Source organism: Crocuta crocuta, unplaced genomic scaffold (genome assembly GCF_008692635.1).
Source record: "Crocuta crocuta isolate KB4526 unplaced genomic scaffold, BGI_CrCroc_1.0 scaffold167, whole genome shotgun sequence".
NCBI classification, from domain to species: domain Eukaryota; kingdom Metazoa; phylum Chordata; class Mammalia; order Carnivora; family Hyaenidae; genus Crocuta; species Crocuta crocuta.
Genome location: NW_027532406.1, coordinates 1,888,856 through 1,912,206, shown reverse-complemented (window position 1 = coordinate 1,912,206; position 23,351 = coordinate 1,888,856). Strand labels below are relative to the sequence as shown.

Below are 23,351 nucleotides of genomic sequence, written 5' to 3'. Positions count from 1 at the left end.
GAGTAGAGAAGCCTCTAATAAATGGGATATTTTATTTAGCACTTAAAAAGATAATTACATCAGTCGGATTCCATAGTTGCTCTAGATTAAAGGCTCCTCTTATTTCACCTACCAAAGCTTAAAAATAATCCTAGAAAAGATCGAACTGTTTCCAAGTAACCTAAATGAATTTCAGAATAAACCTCAAAAATGTGTAAAGTAATACAAAAAATCCAGCATCAAAAACATACAACTCATAATGTCTGGCATCCAGTCAAAATTATTGAGCATGCAAAGATGCAGGAAAATACAACCCAAAATGGGAGGGGGGGATCAGTAGAAATGGATTTAGAAATGGCACAGATGTTAGAATTATTTGACAAGGATTAACATTTCTAAATATATTCTGTATTTCAAGAAGGTAAGGGAAAGGACAAGCCTGTTAAGAAGAGATGTAAAAAATATAAAAAAAGATTGAACTTCTAGAGAGAAAAAATGTACTGGATGAGAATAGACATTGCAGAAGAAAAAATAATTAGTGATCTTAAGACATAACAGCAGAGGATATTCAAAATTAAACACTGAGAGAAAAAAATCAACCTTGAAAAACAATAAACTGCATCAGTGAGCTTTGGGACAATGTCAGGTGATCTAATATACATATTTGGAGTCCTGGGGAAGAGAGGGGGAATATTTGAAATCATAACAATGGTTGAAAATGTTCCAAATCTGATGAAAACTCTAAACCCGCAAATCTAAGAAGCTCAACAAATCACTAGTAGAAGAAACAAGGAAAAAAACCATACCAAGAAACATCATAATGAAAATGCATGAAATCAGTGATCAAAAAAAATCTTAAAAGCAGCCAGGTTTTTTTTTTTTCCTAAGCCACATTATATACAGAGGAACAAAGATTAGAATGACAGCAGTCTTAGCATCTGAAACAATGCAAACTAGATCATAGAGCACTGAAAGAAAAAAAAAATTGTCAACCTAGAATTCTATACCCAGCAAAAATATTTTTTAAAACAACTGAAAATGAAACAAAGACTTTTTCAGACATAAAAACTGAAAGTTCATCTGTAGGAGACCCGCACAAACCATTTAGGAAGACTCAGGTCCAAATGCTACCTGTATCAATTACTGCTATATGATTTTGATCATACTTTAATCTCTTTGAACCTTCAGATATTCATCTTTGAGATGAGAAGCCTATTTTATGTGATTTTTTATGAGGATCAAATGAGATAAGGAAAATAATAGACATTTGTTGAGTGTTTCCTTTGTGGCAAGCCTATGTTATCTCATTAAAAATGAAAATAAAATATCCAGTAAGATACCCACTGGTCGGAGAATTTTCTCATGCTATCATCTCTTCTCTTTCTTCACTAACTGAAAACCTCAGGTTATTCTAGAAGTTAGCCCAAATAGCTAATCAATCAAATTTTGTTGAAGTACTTTTCCTAACTTTGTTTTCCTTTAGTTACCACCATTAAATATGCCTAAAGGTGGGAATGAACAACTCTCCTTAGTATAAGATTCATCAGCTAATAAATCACTTTTGTGAGAGAATTAGGTATGTCCTAAGCTAAACCTAGTATTTTAGCTTGTGTTTTGACTGCCTAATGTTTTTTTCAGTCCAGTTTATTGAGGTATAATTTATATACTGTCTATGTAACTTTTATTATAAACCTATTGGATAGGGGCCATGAATGTCTTTATAGCTTATACTTTACCCCACTGAGTTTTTGGCACTCAATAAACATTAAATAATATTTCTATTCAGCATTCTACAGACAGGAAGCATATGGTAATAAATGTCAGAGCACAGATTGAAAATCCGCAAAAAGGTGTATGTTATACTCCTTTTTGAAAAGCCAGTACAGATATTTTTGTGAATAAAATCTATTTTAAAAAGCAGTTCCCAGGCACATATTTTATTTAATGATTTTTCTCTACCATTCCTTTACTTCATTCTCAAATTAAAACTTTTCCTCAGGGACACTTGGGTGGCTCAGTCAGTTAAGCGTCCAACTCTTGATTTTGCCTCAGGTCATGGTCTCACAGTTTGTGAGTTTGAGCCCCACAGCATCAGGCTCTGCACTGACAGCACAGAGCCTGCTTAGGATCCTCTCTCTGTCCCACTCTGCTTGTGCTCGCTCACTCTCTCTCCCTTTCAAAATAAATAAACTTTAAAAAATTCCTCATCAGAACGAATATAATATTAAAAATAACATTAATGCAGTGTCATAAAAAGTGTATAAATGACCTTTTTAGGTAGCATAAAGAAAAAATAATTCTTGGTCTGAAGAACAGCAGGAGGAAATATTTAGAAGCTTAAGCAATAAAGTCTTTATGATATATTGTATGAAAAGAAATAAACAGCAAGTAGTTCTTTATCATTAAATATCAGTATGACTTAGAAATGTATCACTGCTACAGCTGTTGCAGACCTTATAATGGTATTAGACTTTGACTCAATAATATTTTTCTCACCTGAGGATTCTGGCAGTACTTAAATATCTTACTCTATTCTCAGTAAGGTAATCATTACATCTGAATAATGAAGGACATTGTAAATTGAAACTAGATGCCAAAAAACTAACTTTATGCAAAAAATAATATGTCCCAGTTTATCTGTATTGAAGAAATGGTTAACCATAATCAGTTAAAACCATGTAGATAACATGTATCTAAATTATCTTTCCATTGTTTGCTCACCCTGTGATTGATCTGTTGACCACACTTAATTTGATTTTTGTGAGAACTTTTGTAAAGATTAACATGATCTGAATAAGAAGGTATCTTAATTTGGGCCATGTTACATAACCTAAGGCTTAGGATTCTCATATATAAAATGTAAATAAGGATTCCAGACACAGCTTAGCATGGTGCCTCTAACTCAGAGTCTGTCAAAAGGCTGTAATCAAGATGTCAGCCATGGCTACATCTTAGCTGGGGGAGAATCTACTTCTAAAATCATTCATATATCTGTTGCCAAACCTCAGATCTTCACCAGTTGTTAGCCATGGGCCTTTCCATAAGTGTATTTATAACATGTCAGCTTTCCTTTGGGCAGGAGCTCAGAAAGAGCATGTGAGCAAGAGAATAAACAAAGCATCCCATCACTTTTGTCATATTTTTAGAAGCAAGTCACTTAGGTCAAGCCCACAGTCAAGGAGAGAGAATTGTACAAACATTTGAATATCAGCAGTCAAGGATCATTAGGAGACAATTTGGAGGCTTTCTACTGCACATATGATCCACAGATAGGAAAAAGCATTGAATGTCCTCTGGAGGCTCTGGAACCTGTTTAAACTATCCTGGGATCTAATCAATAGCCTAAATTCAATAAGCAAAATGATTTTAGTTTCACATTAAATATTCCACTTATTGCTAGCAACAATCTAATAAAATAGGTATCATTGGCATCAATTTTATTGATAAAAACTGAGTGACTTGAGTTTACGTAGACTGAGTATACTGAGTGACTTGCTCAAGATCACATAACAAATGTACTGTAAAATTGTACCCTTAGTGTGGGTCTTCTGATTCTAAGCCCTGTACTCTCCATTTAGTTGTAACTGCCTTCTGACCAAGTACTACTTTGCACTTAAGGCCTTTCAAAGAGAGCATTATACATCTAAATGTATACATAAGTATGTGAATTTTTTATATAGAGAGAAAAACAGATAACATCCTTAGACTCTATACATTACCATTTAGGATGTACAGTACTGTTTCAAAAATTAATAGAGTCAAAATCTAATACCATTATAAGGTTGCAACAGCTATAGCAGTGATACATCTGTAGGTTAATAGTGTCTGTTAGTCTAAAAGTATACATGGGAGGACGGGGCACCTGTGTGGCTCAGTTAGTTAAGCATCTGACTCAGGATTTCAGCTCAGGTCATGATCTCATGGTTTGTGAGATTGAGCCCTGTGTCGGGCTCTGCACTGACAACGTGGAACCTGCTTAGGATTCCCTCCCTCTCTCTCTCTCTCTTTCTCCTTCTCTCTGCCCTTTCACCACTCAAGCACATGTGAGCACTTTCTCAAATAAATAAACATTATAAAACTATAAATAATTAGTAAATACTTGTTGAATGGAGAGATGAACAAAGTAAAAACAACAGAAGTGTTTTTTTGGCTCCTTTCACCCTTGGCATTTTGAAAAGCTCTGGATTCTTGTGACTTGAGAGAGGACCATGGGGACTCTTCAGTGAATTTTCTACTTCCTCCTTGCACTGGAGCAACAAAGTAGTTTGTTTTGGATGGATGGGCTGCTTTCTGTGGATAGTCAGTAATTACCTTTCTTTAGTCCTGAGTTGGATCTTCTCCCTTTTTATTTCATTCCATGAAGTTTCAACCTATACCACTACCCCTCATATTCAAGATCAAAGATAGAGTGGGAACATTAGCAAGCAGATAATAGTTCTGACTGGATTCGGTGCCTTCAAGTGCAGAGTGGAAATATGAGGGCAAGAGTTATGAACTCTGGTAGGGGCAGTAGTCATACCCCCTTCAGATCACCCTGGAGAAAAGAGAGGTGAATTTTGTTTTTAAAGGCATTTGGCCACTTCTCTAAATAACTTTGTGGTATGTTTAATTGAAACGTAGAAAATTACCTTTCTTTATAGAAGCAAAACAATAGTTCCTAGAACAAAGAAGTAAAATTCACAAATCAGAGGATACAAGGTCAATACACAGAAATCGTTTGTATTTCCATATAGCTAATAACAAATAATTGGAATTGAAATAAGAATATGGACAGTTATTTTAATTTAGTATTAATCACAGATCATTCTACTTTATAAACTAAAACTGGGGTGTTACCAGACAAACTGAAGAAAACATTTTTTTCCTCAATTGAATAAAAAAATAATTCTTTGATATACACAAACATGCACTTGAGTTTCTTCTTCCTTTTCTGTATAATCTGAAGATTGTGCTTTTTAATAGTGGCTTGCTAATCCTTTTAAATAGCTCATAATGTAAGTATTCCATAGTTTTCTTTGACATGAATTTCAGCCTCTTTTTTTCTTAAACCTCAAAACCCATATTTGGTTGCTGTTTGACTAGCACCCTTTTAGCCTGGTCGATGAAGCAGCAAGCCTACTGCAAATCCTAAATAATGTGGTGTAGATGAGAGCCTGAGACTTTAATTATATGTCATTTAATTCACAACACTCAATTCCAGGAAGGAAAAAATGACTTTGCTGTTGTAAAAGACATAGTATATGAGTATCATTCATTGTAAACCAAAAATGATACTGTATTAGAGCATAGACAACAATGGGAACTGATTCTGAAAATGTGACCTGTCTGGGAAACTGAATAATAGTGAAAGTTATCAAAATGGAAAGAAGTGTTAATGTGAAATCCAGCGTTCTCAGAAATACTCTTTCCTGGACTGTTTGGTTTTGCTTTTGTTGCTTGTCATGCATGAATGAAAGTGCTACAATCTCAGGGGAGTAGGAAAGCCTCTGTCGGTTGTTTATTTCCTTAATCCTTCCCCCTTTGTGATTTTTGATGTCAGATCTAAAATGGAAAGCCTGTAAATATAATGATTATCACATGGATAATCACCTGCATTAGGAACCGCCCTGCTTCTCTATTCTAACCCTAGCTGTTCTCCACACGTCATATCCACTCTGCGGTTGGATTTTAACCTGACTGCTTCATTAGATTTGTGAAACTCAGTGCGTGGCGCCCTGGGGCAGCACAGATGGGGACATGCTTGTTTTCTTTTCTCACTTTCACTGCAAAGACACACTAAAAAGTCCTTTTCAATTTAGTGTGATCAGTTCACTCGGAATTAACCCTGATATTTGGAACCTGCCTTACTCTTCTGCCCAATATCTATACCCCATTTTCCTTCCCTACTTTGAGACCTAATGCCTTTTCTTTTGTCCCGCCATGCAGTGAATCTGAGGACTAAAATTCTGGTTAAATTCTTATGGGATCAAACTGTTCGCCTATGTTGTTTTATTTGTTTTGCTGGGAGGGAAAAATAAATGTTGTTCCATCATTGTATCTGCGAACACCTTCAAGATCAGAGGTTAGCTGTGGGAAAAGTCTGCAGTGATGTGAGCCAGCTGCCTTCTCTAATGGACTGACTGGGGGCACCAGCTCAAGATCAAAAGAAGGTGGGAGGAAGTCAGGAGATAAGATCTTCTTAAGCCATAGAACAAGTGCTTAGCTTTTCAGTGATAGGGCGAAGCTCTGCAAACCTGTATGAGGGGGTGCTAAGATAAAAAATTGAATTGACTTTTCTTCAGCATGTCCTTCTTCAATCAGAAATATGTTGGTGCTTTGAATAGTTTACAGATGTGGAAGTGTCGTAGGGCCTGGTTTCCTTAAAGAATACTGATCTGACATTTATATGTGTGTCTTCTTGCGATTAATCAGTTCTACTATACCATAGCAGATCATACTTAATTGCTTCTTACATCTGTGTGAGCAAAACTGGACATAGAAAAGGAATTTAACTACTGTATGTTGAATTTTGAGTTTTATGTCTTAGTGCAGTTTTAGTCACACAGATATTATTATTATTATTATTATTATTTTAGAGAAAGAGAGCATATGCATGCATGAGCTGGGAAGAGGGGCACAGAGAGAATCTCAAGCAGGCTCCACACTCAGCAGAGAGCCCAACACGGGTCTCAATCCCACAACCCTGGGATCAAGACATGAGCCAAAATCAAGAGTTGGATGCACAACTGACTGAACCACCTAAGCGCTCCCATACAGACTCTTCTTATTAATTTTGTCTTATAGTTCTCTGGGCTTCTGTCATGCCTCTGATGAAGACCTATATAAATGAGTAGTTGTAGCAGAGCTTTTAATTGTCTTTTTGATATAAGAATTAGCTTGGGTAATTCTTGGACTGGACAGCTTGGAAAAATATTACGTTGATATCATTTGAAACTTATCCTTTTCCTTGACATCTAGGCCAGCAAATATTATTGACTCTGTGGTGTATAAAGTTCTATTATAAGAAAATTGTCAAAGAGGCTTACTTGGACCAATTATTAAGATCATAATTCAATTTTTTATTAGTCTGCATCACTAAGGCTAACTCAGTCAGCCTCATGCTTCCCCTAGTGAACAGCCTAAGGAATTAGAATTGTACTTTCAGCCTATCCCTTTCTATTAACTTAAGTGTTTAGCTTGTAATTATCTATTTCGACCTTTTCAAACTCTCAAAATGGGACTTCAAATCTCTATGCCATTAGTACATTGGACCATAAATGCGTACATGCTTCTTTTCCCAGTATTTTCCTTAACATGTAGATAGTACCCAAATTTGTGCTGGAGACATTGACTTACTTTCTGCCTTACATGGTTTGGTGCAGCAGTCGCTTCAGTTAAGTTGGATCTGCTCAGTACTCAGGCTCAAATCCCATCCTTCTATTAATATCTCTTGGCAAAGATAATTTTGGAGGAATGTAAGTTAAGATGTAGAGGCTCTTGACAGTTGTCTGCAGTTTTTTTTTTCATTTTCAAGAGGAAAATTAACTTGAAAAGTAATATTGCTTCTATTTTCTGTATCAGTCCTAAAATTAAAATATATGCAGAGAGTACAGAAAATGAAAGGTTTTGGTTACACAGATGTGTTTTTGTAATTTGATAGTCTGTTTTAAGAGCATTAATGAATATAGTAATGTTCATCAGATTGTGCCCTTATTTAGGAAACAAGAAAAACATTGTGAATTTAAAATTTTTAACTATTTTTTTAAGGTTCAACTTCTGTTACCCTGTCATTTATATAAAAGAGAAATTAGGGAGGAGGTAGACTGTTTGGCTATAAAAGTTTTCAAACAGACAGAATAAAAATACTGATTACATCTAGATTTAATAATAGTTGTTAACATTTTGCCATTTTTACTTCATTTTAACTTTCTTAAGTATTATAAAGCAAATTATACATATCATGTCATTTTATCCCTAAATACTTCAGAATAAACCTCTAAAATTAAGGGCATTTACCTTATCAAATTAATAATTCCTATCATTATCTCAATCCTGTTTCATTATCAGATTTCTCTAATGGTCCCCAAAATGCCTTTTCTTGACTAGTTTGTTCAGAACAGGATTCTGTTAAGGTCTGTACATTGCTGTTGGTCATTTTTCCCTTCTCCATGTTATCATAAGACTGATTTATTGAAGAGACCAAGCTCATTGTCCTGTAGAATGTCCTACTTTATGGATTTTTCCATTTGCTTTCTCATTGTATCATTTAACTTGTTCTCCTATCCTCTATATTTTCTGTGGACTGCTAGTTATTGAATTAAAGTTTTGATTAATTAATGTCAAAAATGAGGTCAAAAAACTTTGTAGGTGATGCTGTGTCCTTTATACTGCATTGTAACAGAAGGCACAGAATATTTGGTGATTCCACTATTAATGGCAAAAACTGATAGGACTGATCACGGGGATAAGGTGATGACAGCTTGATCCTCCCATTATAGAGTTATACTTTGCTTCCCGTGACTGGCATATAATCTGTGATATTTTGCTTCCATAAAATACCTAGCTTCCTGTCATCCTTTCACCTAATGAATTTAGCATCTAGTGATGATCCTTGCCTGAATAAATTTCAATAGGGATTGCAAAATGGTGATTTTCTGAATCTATACATTTATTAGTAGACAGTCTTGTCTACGAAGAGCCTTCTGAAAAGTACTGTTTCAATTAAAAACACAACCACCAATACGTTCCTTAGGTTTCAAGTGATTGTCTTTCTTTGCTGGGGTCAAAACACCTGAACTCACTGTGACAGCTACAGTAAAAACACGCACTACATCTTCTTTATTCCAACTTGTGAAGTGTGTTGACATTATGCTGCCTTTTTTTTTTCATGCCAAGGGAAAAAGAAATCTTTTTTGGTGTAAGAATAAAAATTGAACTATGTGGGTATATTAAGATAATTGTGTAAAAAGAAGACTGTTTGAATGAGTTTCAAAATGGATTATTTCTTCATTACCTAGCACTTTATAATTAACTGTTCTTTTTTTTTTTATTTCAGGAAGCTGCCACTTTTGGTAGAGAGCAAGGCTTTGAGGTGAGTTAACCCACAATTGCACACTAAACAGATCCTAAAGGTTTTTTCTAGCTGATAATGAAGTTCTTTTGGACAGTGATTGATGTGCTATTATACTCTCAGAGCCTCGCAGCAGTTGCCATGGAAACTTGGCAGTCGTCATGGTTTCTTTGTTCTGCCAGCACAGTGTTATGACGCACTCTGCTAGGTCTGCACCCAACATCGCCTACAGATGTTATTTATTGAATTTTGAAAAGCCTCTTGGGAAGCCAAGAGGTTGGGCACGGTTTCAAGCTGCCTCTGCAGATATGGGGCCTGTCAGTTTGTTCAGTTAAAAAGCTACCTCATTAGCTGTATTACATTTCATAAGGATTCACTGCTAAAGCAGTGGTGGAGCAAGACTAAATAGTGAAATATAATGTCATTTAAATAATTTCACCCCTACCACATGTAGATTATCATTATGCAAATTAATTTCTAAAAGGTTCTACTTAACAGTTGTTAGGGATTGATTAATTTAAATCCCACTCATATAAACTTCCTGTTTTAATCTTTTTTCTTCTCTCACTCTTTTTTTTTTTTGCATAAAACATACATAAATTTTCAGAAACCAAATATCAATTATTGGCTTTAATTTCCAGGTCCTAATTTTGTTTTCCTAGTAGCTGTCATGATTCAAAACTCCATGTGGTTGTTGTTGGCAAAATTAGGACAGATAAGACCATGTTTTTATCTATATTATATCTGTCTTCCAGTTGATTGTTAGAAAACATTGACTTTAATCTGAACCCAGGTTAACTGACAGAGAACTCATGAACTGAGTTTATAAGTTTTATGACTCTCATATGTATTGAGCCAGATCTATGTAGAATGCTGCGTTCTGTATAGCAACTTGGAATGTTGCATGGTAATGGTAGTAACTTTAAAAAATTAAACTAACTACAGCTGGAATGTACAAACTATTTACATGTTCAGTATTGTCGACCATCTAAAACAGCTGTGAGTATTGATTGGATGTATCAGTAAGCTCACTTTGAAGTCTTCAGAGAAAAGTGTTGTATGAATTTGTGATGGAACTATTATTTAAATGTACTAAAGGTAGATTCATAATCGAGCAACAGAGTAATACACATGCCTGTTATCCATGTCATAGGACTTGATAGCCAGACATAAAGCTTCCTTTTCTTAGAGGAAGACATTGAATTTGTGGTATAAGTATTCTATGAAAAAAACTAGATCCTATAAAAACTTTTTCTGTTTTCTACTTACTGGCACCATATTAACCTTTCCATTAGTTCTTATTTACTGATTCTAGAATTGTTTCTTTTTATCACAAATCTGCCATAATTGATTATAGTATATAAACAGTGATGATGTTTATAATAGTATATCTTATTACCTTCCAACATAGCAAAACTGCTCTGTTGGTGATGTTGACAGTAACATGTTAGATTAGGTAAAGGACACCGTGTCTTAATGTTTCCCTTCATGGGTTCCCTAAAATACTACAGACATTGCAGAAAAATTAAGAGCCATGAGTAGAATGTATTTGTTAATAAATATATCCCATATATGGAATCCTATCTAGAGGAATTCAGTGATTTTAAAATGTCATTAAAGTTTCCTTAGTGCATTAGACAGTGATGGGAAAACCTAAGTTTGAAACTTGGTGTTTTTAAAGAATCAAGCAAGAATAAATCACTTTATCTTAACAGTTTAATACCTTTAGAAATGTGTCAGTGCTCTTAGGTCTACAGTGACAGACTAGACAAAAATCTGCATTTTATCCCTCTCAACCTTAATTTTACCTCCAAACTGGGGCATGAATGAGGAAAGGAATGAAAAGATTAAAAAGAAAGGTGAACATTTTTTTTCTTTCTAGCGGCTCTGCTGTTCTACCATCATTTTCCATTATAAATCCCAATCAGTTTCCAAAGCCACTGAGTATTGCAACTAGTGATATGTCTCTTAACAGACCAGTCCAAATGCCTCTAAAAATAACCAGTATTTATTCATCAGGAAATATCTTCAGTGGCATTGTTTATGATATTCTGGTTAGCTTCTCTGCAAATTTTAGATAATCTTTCTTTTTAAAAAAATCTTTAATCTTTAAAATGAATTGGGCAATTTTCAGTAAGAAGAGGCAGCTTCAGAGGGCACTGGAGAATGAGATAAAATCTGGATCTGGGCAAAGCACAAAGCAGAAGAGAGAGGATATATATATATATGTATATATATACATATATATATATGATAGAAAATTGCATAGTGCCTGATTTAAATGACAGACCTGCTAAGAATTTAAAATGACAATTCTTGAGGTAAAAAGTTTCATGAGGCCTTTTATTATTCTGGGAAATCAGTTCAGACTGCAGTGTGTTTTTAAATCTACTTTATCTTGAACTGAACCAATTAAAGGTTATATTTTTAGGACCCAAATAAAAATAAGATACTTAAAAATATGTTTCATTATTAAACCTTTTAAAAGCTGTATTGAAAAGTGATGTAAGTAAAGAAAATACCTCCAAAACTTAAATATAATATTCTGTGTATTTTCATTCTTTGTGCAATAGTCTATGTGCCAAATGATGAAGATAATACATAACTTCTCTGCTGGGTCATTTTTTTCATTTTTACTCTAAGCAATGAATTTTAATTTTATTTTAGATCTCTAAGATATATTACTTCTGACCACAGAGGAAACAATGCAATCCGTTTCCCTTTTCCAACTTCCCCACAGCCCCTGACTCTATCCAGAGGATCCAAGGCTTATAATCTGTCTCTGACCATTGATGGCTGTATCATCCTATACCACTGAGACAGGAAAGTATTGAATTGTGCTATCCAGTATGGCATCCATTAGCCACATGTGGCTATTTAAATTAAAATTAAATAAAATTTAAAATTCAGTTCCTAAATCTCAGTAGACAGATTTCAAGTGCTCTCTACAGCCTTTGTAGCTAGGGACTGCCATATTAGACAGTACAGATATAGATCATATCTATCATCACAGAAAATTTCATTGATCACTGTTGGATCGAAAGTCCATAGAGTATTCAGGAGGTATTGATTCCCAAAGAATTCTCCAAAATGTTTCTGGGGTTCTTGTGTTCCTCACAAATGCAAAGAATACAATGAATGATCACATAGAGTTTCTGGAAATAAGTCACTAAGTTAGGTCCTGCTGGCTAAGAGAGTACAATGCTGCTTTTCTAGCTGAGTGAGTCCCCAAAGAGGACAGTTTTAAAACAGGAGATTAACAGAAAAAGATAAGATAGTCTTTTAATTATCTTCATTTAATCATTTATTCATTCAATAAATAGTTACTGAGCACTAACTCTGTCCCTAACACTCCAATAGACCCTGAAGACAAGATAGAAGTGACCAGAGAACACACTGTGAAAGAGAACATGGGAGGGGTTCCTATTTTAGATACGATAGTCATGGAATGACTCCTGAGGAAAGTAAAACTTGAAAAATATGGATGTCTAATATTGACAGAAAAAAACAAAACAAACAACAGGGAAACAAGTTTTAAACAGAGGGAACAAGAGTACACAAGCCCCCAAGGAGAGGGAGCATAATGTACTGTGTAGTCCAAGAACAGAGAGCAGGCCAATGTGACTGGAATGAAGAGAGGAGAAAGAGGTAGTAAGAGATAAGACTGGAGACTGACACATCATATGAACACCGTAATTATTATAGGAGTTTCTATTTGGAAAACAAAAGAATGTGATATGGTTAAGTGAGGCACTGTGTGGGAACACCACAATTGGTATTCTCTACAAGTAGGTCGATTGTGACAGTATTAACATTTGTATCATCAGCTTGTTAAAAATGGAATGAAGAGAGTGTATTCTTTAATTTGGAAGACAATGCTAAATTTAAGGTATGTGATCACCAGTGACAATAAAAGCATAATTTAGCATTTATAAAATGCTTCACAGTTTATAAAACCTTTCCAACATATAATTAATACATTTAATATTCACACAAGTCTTTTGGGGTTAGGTAGGGCATGTATTGCCCTATCAGTTCAACAGATGATAAATAGGCTACATGACTGGTTCAGGATGACACATAGCTAATATATAATGGAGCCAGAACCAGAGCCAGCTCTTTAAGTCTCGTACTCTTTACTATACAAACTACACTTCTTTCTTACTGACATCCTTACATAGAGGAGGAGGAGATTAGATTTCCAAATGACCTTGGAAAATGAGAACTATCTTGAAAGTTAAAAATTGCAAATCATGGGGCGCCTGGGTGGCTCAGTGGGTTAAGCGTCCAACTTCGGCTCAGGTCATGATCTCACAGTCCATGGGCTCAAGCCCCGTGTCGGGCTCTGTATGGACAGCTCAGAGCCTGGAGCCTGCTTCGGATTCTGTGTGTGTGTCTCTCTCTCTGCCCCTCCCCCACTCGCTCTCTGTCTCTGTCTCTCAAAATAAAATAAAAACATAAAAATTTTTTTTAAATAAGTTGAAAATCGCTAGGGTAAAATACAAGCCAGAATAATTAAGAAAAAAAAATAGCAAACTTAAATAGAAGATCAGCAGTGACTTGTGCATGTGACAGAAAAATTATTTCGAATGAACATGCTATCGTTTTGTGATAACAACAGAAAGCACATTGCCAGAATTCAAAGAAGCAGTCTAATCTGTGGAACATGGAATACTGGTTAAAAGTATAATTTCTGGAGTGTAGGCTTTGTGGGCTCTACCACTTAGCATATTTATGACCTTAAGAAGCTTCTTTTTTTTATTTTTTATTTTTTTTTATTTCTGAGAGACAGAGAGAGACAGCGTGAGCAGGGGAGGGTCAGAGAGAGAGGGAGACACAGAATCCAAAGTAGGCTCCAGGCTCTGAGCTGTCAGCACAGAGCCAGACGCGGGGCTCGAACCCACGAGCTGTTAGATCATGACCTCAGCAGAAGTCAGATGCCCAACTGACTGAGCTGCCCAAACACTCCGACCTTAAGAAGCTTCTTAACTTCTCTGTTGACTCACTTCGTTTCTTCACCTACAAAATGAGGATATAGTAATAATACCTACTGCCTATACAAGTTAAGATTTAATGAGCACTTTAGAGCTACGTACGTGGCTCATAAGTAAATTGCATGAGCTTTCTTCTACTCTTCCCCCTTTCTCCTTTTTCTCCTCCCTTATTAGATACCATAATTGAATTCCCAATACTAAAAACTCTTGAGGTCCTTTCTGGAGATTTGGGGCAACCTCAGAATATGATAGTTTTGGATAGTATTAAAATGATGGTTATTAGAGGAAAGAAATGAACATTTATTAAGTACTTAGCATGTGCTAAATATTGCATTAAGTTCTTTCACTTACCTTAACTTCTTTCATCCTCACAATTACTTTCAGTTTTTTATTTTGAAATAATTCTAGAAATAACTCTAGACTTAGAAAACTTACAAAACTAATACACTCAGCTTTCCCTAACGTAACATCTTACACAAATGAAGGTATAGTGTTACAAACCAGGAAATTAACATTAGTGTGATAACCAGTAACTGAACTATAGTCTCTATTCTGATTTCACCAGTTTCTCCTTAATTTCCTTTTCCTGTTCGAGAATCTAATCCAAGAAAACAAATTGCATTTATTTGTCATGTCTCCTTTGTCTCTTCTATTGGTGACAGTTTCTCATTCTTTTCTTGTTCATGATCTTGATCCTTTTGAAGAGTACTTGTCAATTATTTTATAGAATGTCCCTCAATTTGAGTTTCTCTGATATTTTCTGTTAGTTAAGTTGAGGATATGCATTTTTGCCAGAAGTACCACAGAGGTGATTTGCCCTTCTCGGTGCATCATTATCAGGGATATGTATGATGTCCCTTTGTCTTACTATTAGTGACATTAAATTTCATTGCTGGGTTAAGATGGTGTTCGCCAGTTTATTTTTTATAAAGTTACAATTTTCTCATTGTATTTAATAAATATCTTGAGGATATTTGGGGACTATGCAAAAATCTTCTTTCACTTACTAATGTTTAATTTATAATGGGTAAGTATTTTAGGGGAAATACTTTGAGACTATACACATATCCTGATTCTCTTCAAATTTTTGCCCACTAATTTCAGCATATTTCTTTCCCAACATTTTTTAATGTTTATTTATTTATTTTGAGAGAGAGAGAGAGAACACAGCAAGGGAGAGAAAGAGAGAGAGAGAGAGAGAGAGAGAGAGAGAGAGAATCCCAAGCACTATGCATGCTATCAGCACAGACATCAGGGTCGAACCCACAAACCACAAAATCATGACCTGAGCTGAAACCAGAAACTGAATGCTTAACCGACTGAGCCACCCAGGCACCCCATTTCCCAACATCTTTTAGCATAAATATTTTCTTAGTTTTATAGATGAGGAAATGGAGCCTCACAGAGATTTATTTACCTACTCAAAGTACACAGATTTAGGTATGTCACACTCTCGAGTCCTTGTAATTTCATAATTCTGTTAATATGCTAGCCCAAGTATAAGGGAGAAGAATCTATGGAGAAGTGGAGGTGGCTGCAGAACTAGAAATATGTAACTTTGAGAAAACAAAATTGAGGTTTTAAGAAAAGTTTTCATTCCCGATGAGGCTCAACTATTGGGCCAAAGCAATGGCTCCTCAAGGCACAGTAAAAAATTTAGATCTGGTATTCACTGACCATGATTCCAGAGTGACATAGGGGTTTTGTATGAACCGTGGACATGGATACAATTAGAATAAAGTTCAACCATCCTGTAAAGATTTGTGTTTTATATTTGGGAAGTTTATTTCAATCTTGAATTGCCAATTTTATAAAATTTAATTTGAGACATAAGAAAGGTTTCTTTGATTAAGTTACCAAAACTCCCATAAAATATATATATTTCCCATTGGCTAGAAGACAACTATGGAATCTCATTCTTAATTTATTCCTTATACCACATTGAAGAAAGACTTCTATTTAAAAAACATCCAGGACATACATGGGATTCTGCTCCCAAGATGATAAATTGAATGTGTTTCTGGGCTTTACCCCTTTATCTTGATGAAATATGAACTGTACTCAGTCATAAGCAAAATTTCGACAGTCATAAAATTTAAGTGTGGTAAGGAGACTGGGAGAATATATCAACGCCATTTTAATTAATGTATACATTTATTTGAGAAAGTGAAAATTCATTATTTGGCTTTTGTTTTTCTTTTTTTTTGGTCCTTTCAGCTTACTAGTCATTTCTAATAGTCTTTCTCCAAAACTGAGCGAATTTCTTTTCTCAGATTATCAGAGTTCAGGCTTAGTTTTATTCTAAATTAAGCAACCAAAAGTGAAATAGTCAGCGTGTTTGAAAGGTCAGCAGCATTGTCTTACCATATGTGGCTATCCTTTTCAGAAGCAGCCATCGTCTGGAATCGTCATGTTAGGTGCAGTAGAAGCTTAGCTTCATGTAGTATCTGGAATTTCTTAAGTATGTAGTGAACAAACAACATAGAATATTTCACTAAAGATTCTCACACCTTTAAAAATGTCATAGTTCCTGATGTTCTTTGTCTGCCTTAATTACCTAAGTTTTTTTGTCCTGTATATTCTAATTCACTTCCTTAATACCACTCATATATATTTCTCCTCTAGTATGTGTTTCTCTCTCCATAACTGGTTGAAACTACACACGAGAGAGTACCAACAAAACCCAAACCATGCATGACTTAGAGGCCCACTGAATTCAGACATGGATTTTAAAATTATTCTAAAATTGCTGAAAACATGATTCTAAGAATCCTTAGATTGATAATAGTTCAAGAGTCAGATTTCAAGTCAGAACAGTTAAAATGTAAAACTTCATAGCCTGTGTGATGTGAAAAATAGCATCAGTTTTCTAGAACTAATTTATAATTTTTTAACTTTATCTTGTTTAAAGAGAATTAAGTCTGTAGGAAAATGCCTCTCTCATTTTTTTTTTTGAAAATTTTGGCATTTTAGCAACATTATTTCCATAGTCAGCATAATTCTATAAACCTCTAAAATAATTCAGTATTCCTTTTTTATTTTTTACAAATCTCTCTTTAACTGGAAATTTGAAAATTGGCTATTTGCTGATATTGAGAAATTGTTATTTAAAAAATATACTAGTTATGTGGTCATGTTTAAATCATTACCTTTCAGGGATACCTAATAAAACATTTATGGATAACATTATTTTGTATCTGGGATTTGCCTTAGAATAATATGAAAGGCAAGTGGGCAAAGCTATAGGTAAAATTTATCACAAATTTAAAGTTGTTAGGGGCACCTGGGTGGCTCAGTTGGTTAAGCGGCTGACTCTTGATTTCAGCTCAGGTCATGATCTCACAGTTTGCAGAATTGGGCCTAGCATCAGGCTCTGTGCTGATAGCACAGAGTCTGCTTGGGATTCTTTCTCTCCCTCTCTCTCTCTGCCTCTCCTCTGCTCATGCTCACACTCTCTTTCTTACAAAATAAATGAATACACTTTTTAAAAAATAAATAAAATTTTTGCAACTTTATGGTGGGTTTCTTGAAGGTTATTGTACTATTCTATTTACTTTTGTATGTGGTTAAAATTCTTATAGTAGAGGTATATATCTCTCCTATTTTTAACATGAAACTAAATCCTTAAACTACTAGTAAGTTTTGCTTTATTGTACTGGTTATGAGAACTTTTTCCTCTTCTCTATTAATAGACTGAAGACATTAAAGAGATAGCCAGAAAGACACAAGCTCTGCCAAAGGTGAACCCGAAGAGGCAGCGAATCGTGATTTTCACCCAAGGGAGAGAAGACACTATAATGGCTACAGGTACATGTGGAAATTGTATAAGAAGCCCAGTTATTTTGAAGATTAATCATTTGTAACAAAATTCTATATTCTTGATATTATAATTTATTTGAAAACAACATTTTCTTTCTTTCTTTCTTTCTTTCTTTCTTTCTTTCTTTCTTTCTCTTCCTTCCTTCTTCATTCCTTCCTTCCTTCCTTCCTTTCTTCCTTCCTTCCTTCCTTCCTTCCTTTCTTACCATCTTCATGCATTTTACTTCTTACTCCACCCCCTAGCCCTGCTTTAGGCAACCACCTATCTGTACTCTGTATTTATGAATCTAGTTTTGGATGGGTTTTTTTGTTTGATTTTTGTTTGTTTTAGATTCCACATACAAGTGAGATATATAGTATTTTCTTTCTCTCTCTGCGTGATTTCACTTGGTATAATGCCCTCAAGGTCCATTGTTTAAATGGCAGGATTTTCTTCTCTTTTATTATGACTGAGTGATATTGTTATGTGTATGTCTGTTGGACACTTAGTAATTGTCTTAGCTATTATAAATAGTGCTACAATGAACATGAGGGCATAGATTTCTTTTTGGGTTAAGGTTTTTTTTCTTTTATATAAATACCCAGAAATGGAATTGCAGATCATATGGTGGTTGTATTTTTAATTTTTTGAGGAACTTCCATACTGTTTTCTATAGTGACTGCATCAGTTTACAGTCCCACCAGCCTTTTTCTTCATGACCTTACCAACATTTATTTCTTATCTTTTTGATAATAGCCATCCCAGCAGCTATGAGGTGATATCTCATTGTGGTTTTGATTTGCATTTCCCTGATGATTGCTGATGTTGCTCACCTTTTTGTGTATTGTTGCCCATCCATAATAATGATCTAGTTTCATTCTTTTGCATGTGGCTGTACAAATTTCCCAGCAACATTCATTGAAGACTGCCCCTTCCCCATCGTATATTTATTCCTTTTTTCATAAGTTAATTAATCATATATGAATAGGTTTATTTCTGGACTCTCTGTTATGTACCATTGATATATGTGTCTGTTTTATGCAAATACCATACTGATTTGATTACAATATCTTTGTAATATAGTTTGAAATCAGAAAGTATGATGCCTCCAGCCTTATTCTTCTTTCTCAAGATTGCTTTGACTATTTTGTTTCTTTTGTGTTTCTTTTGATGGTTGGTTGGTTGGTTGGTTGGGGCTCTTTTTTACTATTCCCCCCCGGCCCCCCCCCCAACTTTTTTTCTGGTTCTTTATAAATTTTAGGGTTGTTTGTTCTATTTCTGTGAAAATGTACCTTTTTAGTGTTTTTATTTTATTTTAAGTTTATTTATTTTGAGAGAGAGAGAAAGCAGGAAAGGGGCAGAGAGAGAGGCAGAGAGAGAATCTCAAGCAGACTCTACACTGTCAGCATGGGATGCATGCAGGGCTTGAACTCACAAACTGCAGTATCATGACCTGAGCTGAAGTCAGACACTTAACCTACTGACCCACCCAGGTGCCCCTGTTTTTATTTTAATAAGTATACCCACCTTCTATTTCAGTAGAAATTACTGATTTCATTTTTAAGAAGGTAATTTATTAAAATTCAGTTGACTAAATCTACTTTGATTTAGTTTATTTACTTTAATATTTTGGGAATATTGTCAGTCTAATAATGTTTTTCCTGAAAAAAAAAAGTTTTACTTAGTAAATTCCTGTGCTTGACCTAAATGAATTTATCCAATTATGAGCAAATAAAATTCAGAGATAAGTTGCTTCCTCAGTTTTAAACTTCAAGAAGAAAACTTCACTTCTGTTTTACTCAGCCATCTATTTTAATGACACTTACAGACATAGGTGTTTCATCTAGTAAAAAATATTTTATTGGTTAAAATGATGGATATCATCAGTATGATGATACCTACTATTAAAGCCAAATACAAACCTATTAATTGTATCTGAACCACTAAGATTAAAACTTGTCAGTTAACTAATAATTATTATAAACAGTAGCAATTATTACCTTTGTGCTTTTTCAATACCCTGCTAAACAGAAATTCAAGATATGAGACTTAAACCTCTAACTAGGAAATAAAATTAATACACGTAAAGATATTATATCAAAGAAGTAAAATTACACTTAATCATTATTGCTATAGACTATATGGGTTGTATTGACTCAGAGAAAGAGATTGAGCAATAAAGCCTGAAGAAAGATGTTATAGTGAATATGAAGTAAATTTTTGTTGAATTTAATGTTTAAGCCTAAAAAGGTTTAAAAAAAGAAATTAGTGTCAATTTGGGGGAAGAAGGGACCCTAGAATTAGTTCATTCCAACTTTCTTAGGTTAGAATTGTCAAAGACAAGATTCAGAGACTTACTTCAAAAATTATTTATTTCAGGGGTACCTGAGTGGCTCAGTCCATCTGGCTCTGATCTCGGCTCAGGTCATAATCTTACAGTTCGTGAGTTCAAGTCCCACATGGAGCTCTGTGCTGACAGCATGGGGCCTGGTTGAGATTCTGTCTCCCTCTCTCTGCTCCTTCCCTCTTCACACATCCTCTTTCTCTAAATAAATAAGCAAACAAGCAAACTTAAAAAATATATTTATTTCAAAATAATCCAGTGAGTGACAAATAGTGGAGTTATAGATGAAATGGTGATGGGTATATGAGGGGTGGTCATTATGTTATTACTTCCACTTGTGTATATATTTACAATTTTTCCATGATTATAAAATTTAAAAATAATTTTCAATCAGGAGCAGAGATACTAAGTGATTTTCGTAAGATACATTGATATCCTTGCTAAGCCTTGAATGCTAGGAAGAATGTAAAGAAAGGAGGGCAATCCAGTCATATGAGTGAAGAGAATCATATGAGCAAAGGCATCAGGTACCATATAATCTTTTATTGTTGTGACAGAAAAAGCCACACTGTTAATTTGTGCAAGAGAGAAAGGAAATAAGTCATGAGAAGATATCCTTGCATTGATAATAACCACCTGGATTGTCTTCATATAGTATGTGGCTTGGTCCTGTCTTAGCAATGAACACTGGAAAAGTGAAAAACATGGAGATTTCTTATCTTACAGGAACTGTAGTACTACCTTCTGATTCATAAAATGCTATTTGATTGTTCTTTCTGGAGGCATTTATTTTAAGGCTTTATATATTCAAGATATACATATTATACAAGTCTTCCTCATTGTGAATTTATATAATTTACCCAAAACGCAACCAACCTTTGAAATTAGTCCCCCGTTCCTGTGACTCAATTTCTTTGTCAACTCATTTTTTTCTTTATAAAATCTATTAAACCATTCTTAGGAATACTTACTGGCAGGAATTTATTTGAGGAAAGACATTGGCTAATCTTTACTCTTCCTACTATATGAAAATGAACTTAAATTAGAGGATGCACTATATCTGCAATGCATGATAAATACAAGATGGATAGAGAATCTGTTCAGTGGTGTCAGCTACAAAAGCAAACATGATAAATGTTAATGCAGTTTTGAGCCCTGGGATAAGCTATTCAGTGCACAAGCATAGCTGAATCTCTTTGCTATGTTGTTATTCATGGCAGCCAAATAAATGTCAATAATAAAAGAGAATTAAAGATTTTCATTTCCCAGAGGCAATCCTCTAATACGGCTTGATCTTTCATTTCATTTGTAATTCGTTCTCATGTCAGGATGCAATCATTCGCCAGGCTCTGGGTGTCATGTTAAGTCATTTAATAATGATTAAGAACATAAAAATGCTTGGCCTGTGGGGCAATTCACAGAAGAGATGCCAATTTGTTATTGTTTTTCCTCCTTTGCTCTTGAATATGGATCAGCCTTTTCCCACCTCCTAACATTAAAATACTAATGGAGAATGGGGAGGGAAAGTGTCCCTTAATTTACCATAAGTGACATTCCAGAATGGCACAAGGCAGTGCTAACACACTTTTTAAAACCCTAATTAGGAATCATTGTTCCTTAAACCTCACACTGTGGAGTATTTTTAAATGATCACTGCTAAGTTTGTGGCATTTAGCAATAATGTAACAAAATCTGTTTTCTTGGTATTTAATTCTAGAGACCTTTCTCCTTTTGAGATATATATGATGTCTATAAGCCACTTTATATTATTTTATACATGTAGTTCTTTGAATCCTCTTTGCTAAATTGTCTGTGAATCTAAAGTCTTTAAGACCTTGTTTGGTCACCTCTATTTCAATTAAGTATCCATTTCGTATATCCATCTGCCCAGAAGTTTTGTCACATATCAACCATTGTTTCATTGCTTGCAGGCTACTTGAGTTCCAACCTTTTTCTGGGGTGTGTTGGGGTGGGGCGTGTCAAAGAGCACTGGAAAGTGATAAGAGTAAGAAGCCAGGAGTGACAGACAGGAAAGAAAATATGATTCTATACAACATTTAATAAATGTTGAATGAACCTGTTAGGTAGCACAAAAGTCAGGTCAAGGAAGTCATTCCTGCGTTCATAAACTGTAGAAAAACTAACACTAAAGATTTTTATTTCCTACTGGACAGCAACTACTAGTGAGATTTTCATATATCAACACCTTATTATATTAACAATTGTAGTAAAAATATTTTATATACATGTATATATACATAAAATTTATACATATACAGACATATATGTCTTTATAGAAACTTTATATTTCTCCAAGTTTCTGTACTAAATATATGACTAAAATTTGGAAAAAGCAATAGGATTTTTATTCTAAATTGAAAATAATGCATTTCAACTTTCGCTCTTAAGTGACACAATGAAGTAGGTCCACTCCAGAATAAATTGTAGACATTTCTGAAAACTTTCAGAATTTTTTCTGGTCTGTTTGAATTGTGATTTTGCCGAACAGAAGAATATAGATTAGGTCAGAGGTTTTCAAGTGGAAGACAGAGGCTGCCATGTCAGAATCACCTAGTGGGCTTTTGATAAATATAGCCCTGCCTTCATAGAAGTATGTTCACATCAACCTGATACATCCCTATGAAGAGTAGTAGAATATACATCTACTAGAATTCTCACACTAGAAGATGTGTGAGAATGTGTGTTGTTAGAGTGTGAGGGAAGTAGAGTGTACGGTTGTTTATTGTTGTAAAGATACTTAGGTAATACAGCAATGCTGTCTACTCTCTATCTCTCACTTTGAGATTCATTGGATTAGGTGATTTGATAATGTTGCCCCAGTTTATGATTTTGTGGGATGATAGAAACAGAACCCTTTAGTAGCTAAGCATCTAGTACTTCAATAAGTCAAGCCTTGGTGAATGCTTCTTTCTCTTGATAAATCACAAAGTGTCATGTACTCGTTTACTGTTACTAGCAATCTACATATATTATTTTAAATAGCCAAATGCATTTGATTAGTTTATCTTTTAAGATAGTCACATCAGAGTGCCCTTTGTCATTTCCTTATAAGTAAATGGAGTTATTGAAGTTACTTGTCTTCATCTTCCTGAGACTTTAAAGAAACTTGTTACCCCATTTGCTAGTTAAGTTTTCATGTTCTTTGAAAATACTCAGTGCTATACA

At 34.6% G+C, this 23,351-nt stretch overlaps 1 protein-coding gene across 4 annotated transcripts in view; it reads left to right on the top strand.

Annotated features, from left to right (window-relative positions):
• ADK (adenosine kinase) overlaps positions 1–23,351 on the top strand; it is a 498,350-nt gene that overhangs the window by 383,941 nt on the left and 91,058 nt on the right. For all 4 annotated transcript variants that reach the window (XM_077778630.1, XM_077778632.1, XM_077778631.1 and 1 more), the window contains 2 exons: positions 9,014–9,049; positions 17,715–17,829. In XM_077778630.1, the coding sequence (XP_077634756.1) occupies positions 9,014–9,049; positions 17,715–17,829 (151 nt within the window). The remainder of the gene's footprint in view (positions 1–9,013; positions 9,050–17,714; positions 17,830–23,351) is intronic.